The sequence below is a fragment of the Rhagoletis zephyria genome, unplaced genomic scaffold (assembly GCF_001687245.7).
Source record: "Rhagoletis zephyria isolate East Lansing unplaced genomic scaffold, Rhagoletis_zephyria_1.1 Rzeph_scaffold_23780, whole genome shotgun sequence".
In the NCBI taxonomy this organism is placed as follows: Eukaryota; Metazoa; Arthropoda; class Insecta; order Diptera; family Tephritidae; genus Rhagoletis; species Rhagoletis zephyria.
Window position 1 is genome coordinate 1 of NW_016180838.1, and position 1918 is coordinate 1918.

Below are 1918 nucleotides of genomic sequence, written 5' to 3' on the forward strand. Positions count from 1 at the left end.
AGCAAATGAGTTAGTGCTTATATATCTCGGTGATTCCCCACTTTTCAAAATTTTTTCCTATAAAAAAAATATATAAAAAGATAACGAAATTATTTAGCTGCTCAAACCAACTACAAGCTCTTGTAACTACATATTTAGTGAGGGTAGTGTATAACTTACTCACTCTAGCTTACAGCAAAAGCTAATGCAACTAATCATATATGCAGTTGTAAGCCTGTATGCATTTTGTAAGATCTACCGGCTAATAAAAGCGGGAAGTGCTTAGAAAATGTTAGTATAAAGTCGACAGCCGGTGAGAAAAGTGCAACTTTTGATTTCATCGTTAACAAGTTTTCTTACATACAAAAAACCAAAATGGATAAGCGTGGCGTTGATAACCGTTCAAACCAGCAGAACCCCAACCATCAACCAACTGGACCTGGTCGTTCCGCAGGATATCAAGGCGCAGGAACCAGATCTGATTTGAATAACCATGCAAATCAATCGAATCCTAACAGTTCCGCTTATCAGTCATCCAGAAAATAAAATGTATAGTATTCAGTTGTATAATGTGTTAGTGCATTCGATACATCTTTACATACATAAATAAAGAATGAATAAATAAATGAATTGTTTTACTAGTTAGTCATCAGCAGAGCTGAGCACGTAATGTAAGTACAGCGTTTTAGTGCTCCTTTTAAAAGTGGTGAGTTAACCAAAACTATTTGCTTCAACTTCAATATGAAGTTCCGTCGTTATTGCACAATTTTAATAAATATGTATTTCGCAATATACATATGTACATTAGGGCGCGTCAATTTGTATGGGAGAATTTTTCGACAATGCGCGTATAGCACAGAAGGATGCTACGTGTAATTTTGAGCAAACTTGTCGAAGAAACCATGGGTCTGAAATCCATTTTATGTTGATCAAATTGCAAACTGCAAATTTTGTGCTTTCCATCAAACTACTCAAAAATGTTGCTTATCCTGCCGATTCACTACGAAAAAGGCACAGCAAAGGCCGGTTCACACGACTTGTAAATTTTCACAAATTGTAAAATTTTTTATTTAAAGCTATAAAAATTCGATTGACAATTTATTTATCAGTCAACCGGTCGCTACAAGACCAACAACAATTTTTTCGATCACACCAGCAGAATAACAATTTACTCACACCCAGCTTTGAGCAAATATCCACGGTTTTTGGGTTAGTGGTCGGGCAAGGAGAGGACGTGGCTCTTCATTTTCCACCTACTAGAACACACAAACTGCCCCTCGAATCCTTCCATAGACCCCTGCGGAACCATTTGAAAATGGTGTAAAATTTGCAATTCGACCGAGAAAATGTAAACTCGAAAAGTTTTGATCAATTTTAGCTATTTCGCTTTTGTTTATTTAATGTTTATTATTTTTTCATAAAGAGAATGTGGTAAACAGGTTGTTTTTTATAATATATTTTCTATTCTATTTTGTTGTATTCTTTCTTAGTTATTGTTTTTCAATTGTTCTTTGTCAAATTGAGTTTGAAGGCAAGTAGGTTTAAGCGCTATGCAAACTTTGGTGCATTTTTTCGTTGCCACCAGAATTTCTTTTTTTTTCTATATTTTAATGGTAAGAACAAATAGTGGCAGAGCATATATAGCACAAAAAATTTAAAACTATCTGAAGGGAAAAATTACTGCAAATTTAGCATATCGATGGCTGAGTGGAAGATCGACCTATCTCGGAAGCCAATTCGAAAGTGCCTTATCTCAGAATAATTTTCAAGAACGCCCTATATCTGAAGCTAGTTCTAAAATATCCTATCCCAAACGAAAATGCATTGAAAATATGCTGAGATAGGGCGTTGTTGAAAAATTTTCTGAGATAGGGCGTTTTCGGACTGGCTTCCGCGATAGGTCGATCTTCCACTCAGCCATCGATCTATTCTATACTGT

General features: G+C 35.4%; 1 protein-coding gene across 1 annotated transcript; it reads left to right on the plus strand.

Moving 5' to 3' along the window:
• The first annotated feature begins 279 nt into the window (after positions 1-279).
• LOC108381785 (uncharacterized) lies at positions 280-605 on the plus strand. Its single transcript, XM_017638184.1, has one exon. It carries the CDS (start codon positions 355-357, stop codon positions 523-525), a length of 171 nt encoding a protein of 56 aa, XP_017493673.1. The 5' UTR covers positions 280-354; the 3' UTR covers positions 526-605.
• Positions 606-1918: the final 1313 nt, after the last annotated feature.